Source organism: Anneissia japonica, unplaced genomic scaffold, assembly GCF_011630105.1.
Source record: "Anneissia japonica isolate Jap-2015-1 unplaced genomic scaffold, ASM1163010v1 scaffold162531_len2007_cov108, whole genome shotgun sequence".
NCBI classification, from domain to species: Eukaryota; Metazoa; Echinodermata; class Crinoidea; order Comatulida; family Comatulidae; genus Anneissia; species Anneissia japonica.
Window position 1 is genome coordinate 1 of NW_022757979.1, and position 2,007 is coordinate 2,007.

The window sequence follows — 2,007 nt, forward strand, 5'->3', positions numbered from 1 at the left end:
AATGTTCATTATCACTTTCTTCATCACTATCACTGTCTGATGAATCAGAAACACTCGACAACAATAATAAGCTCAGCAATTGTTTCAGGGGAAGCCTGCTTGTCTGACAAGACAGGTCTCAATTTACCATCTTCCATAACCCAGCCCAGTTTGCATGGATCAAGGATTTCTGGATGAATAACAGTATCCTGGCTCCATATATTGGCCTGCAGATGTACACATAATATATGCTTATATAAGGCTCCTGCAGTTGGTGGCAGCTTATCTACACCTTGATTATTTGGCAGAGTTTTGAATCTTTTCCATCGTAAAGTTGAGGCATCTTATATATATATATAATTTACATTATTTGAGGTTCAGTATGACTCGTACTTACCTCCTCCTGTGGATCCTGAGGATCAACAACCGGAAAACCATTGTGGTTAGAATCAGATGAGCTAAGCACATCAATTATCCGACCAACTTTCTCAATACTGTTTAAGGTCACTACTGGACGATTCATGATCTCACTGAAAAACAACATAACAACAACAATAATTACACTATAATAATAGTAGAATATAATACAAAATAATATAAGAATAATAATCCCAATAATAGTAAAAGATCTGTGGAATTCATATTGCTGTCCATACTGTAATCAACCACTCTAAACATGTGGGATATATGCCCATGTACCTGGCCTAGTCCTGACTGGTCAGATATTTGATTGACACACGGAAAGTTCAATTGGAAACAGCCTCAACCACATGCAATGCACAACCTACTCTACCCCCGCCTCCATCAAGTATTTCAGGTCATATATCGTAAAACCTAGAATAGAAGCACTGGGCTCCTATTTTTTTTAGAACTCCGGTTAGGCTTCTTTTCGAGGCGACTTTTGCAAAGTAAATCAGGAGCTTCTTTTCAAAATGAATGTTGTGAATTGTGTGAATTACTACTATAAAACAATAAATAGCGCAAATGTAACATTAATCTGTATTAACCAGCATTAAATCACCTAACTACTGTATAAACCAAGCATGATTAATTAATTTTGTTTCTTTGAACTTCATGAACAGTGTGCACTTTACTATTTCAAAGAAATGGGCTTCTTTTCAAGGCTACTTTAGAAAAATAAAGAGGAGGCTTCAAATCGAGATGGGCTTCTTCTCGAGATTAAGGCCATTGGGCTTCTATTTAAGGTTTTATGGTACATCAATTGTAAACATAGACAAAATAAAAAAAATCCATACATACCTTGCATGGATATTTGCTGTTAATTGCGGAGGTTCCCAGGGAAGTATAGGAACACTCTGCAGCTGTATGTGAATATCGTACAGGCCTTCGTTGAAGAGATCACCAATCCACTTGGCAAACACCAGCACAAGCATGAGAGGAAGGCCGTAGGTGATGTTGCCAGTTGCCTCTATCAATATCACAGTCAGACTAATTGTCATACGAAGAACACCGCCTGTTGAATTGTAATAAAAACATGTGTCAATAGAGGGCACTGTTTGTAGAGAGTGCTGTTTGTGGATGGTACAGTTATGTGAATTTTTTTTAAACAATAACCTAATATCATAAAAAATTCAATCATTAATGATAATGGGAATAATAAAACTTATATTCTTTGTATATTTAATGCCATCAAATTAAAAATGGTTGTCAGTAGCTGAATCGGAGTATTCTTATTACCAAATCACAAAACAAAATGTAATAAAATCGTAGAGCATATGACACTGAATTGTGTAATGTCAAATATTGTGTATGTCTTACCATGGAGGTATTATTGAGAAGGAGATCACTCGGCAAAGCTACGCGCACGCAGCGCTATGCAAATGAACCAAGATCAAAGTTGCCGCAGCGCGTAAAGAACGTTTGCGCGATGCCTTTGAAGTCCCATGTGTTCCCCGCCATCAAATTTTCAACAGGCATAATTGACCAAAAAATTGAACATGATGAAATGGAGAGCACCTTCTTTTCTCAATGCGCACTACATACTGTCAATCACTATGGCTGCGCAAT

At 37.1% G+C, this 2,007-nt stretch overlaps 1 protein-coding gene across 1 annotated transcript; it reads right to left on the reverse strand.

Moving 5' to 3' along the window:
- Positions 1-376: 376 nt before the first annotated feature.
- LOC117124954 (H(+)/Cl(-) exchange transporter 7-like) lies at positions 377-1,449 on the reverse strand (the record flags this gene model as incomplete). Its single annotated transcript, XM_033271299.1, has 2 exons — positions 1,240-1,449; positions 377-509 (listed from the first exon to the last, which is right to left on the reverse strand). Coding segments are annotated over exons 1-2 (333 nt in total), but the record flags the coding sequence as incomplete, so codon positions are not given.
- Between the last annotated feature and the right edge of the window lie 558 nt (positions 1,450-2,007).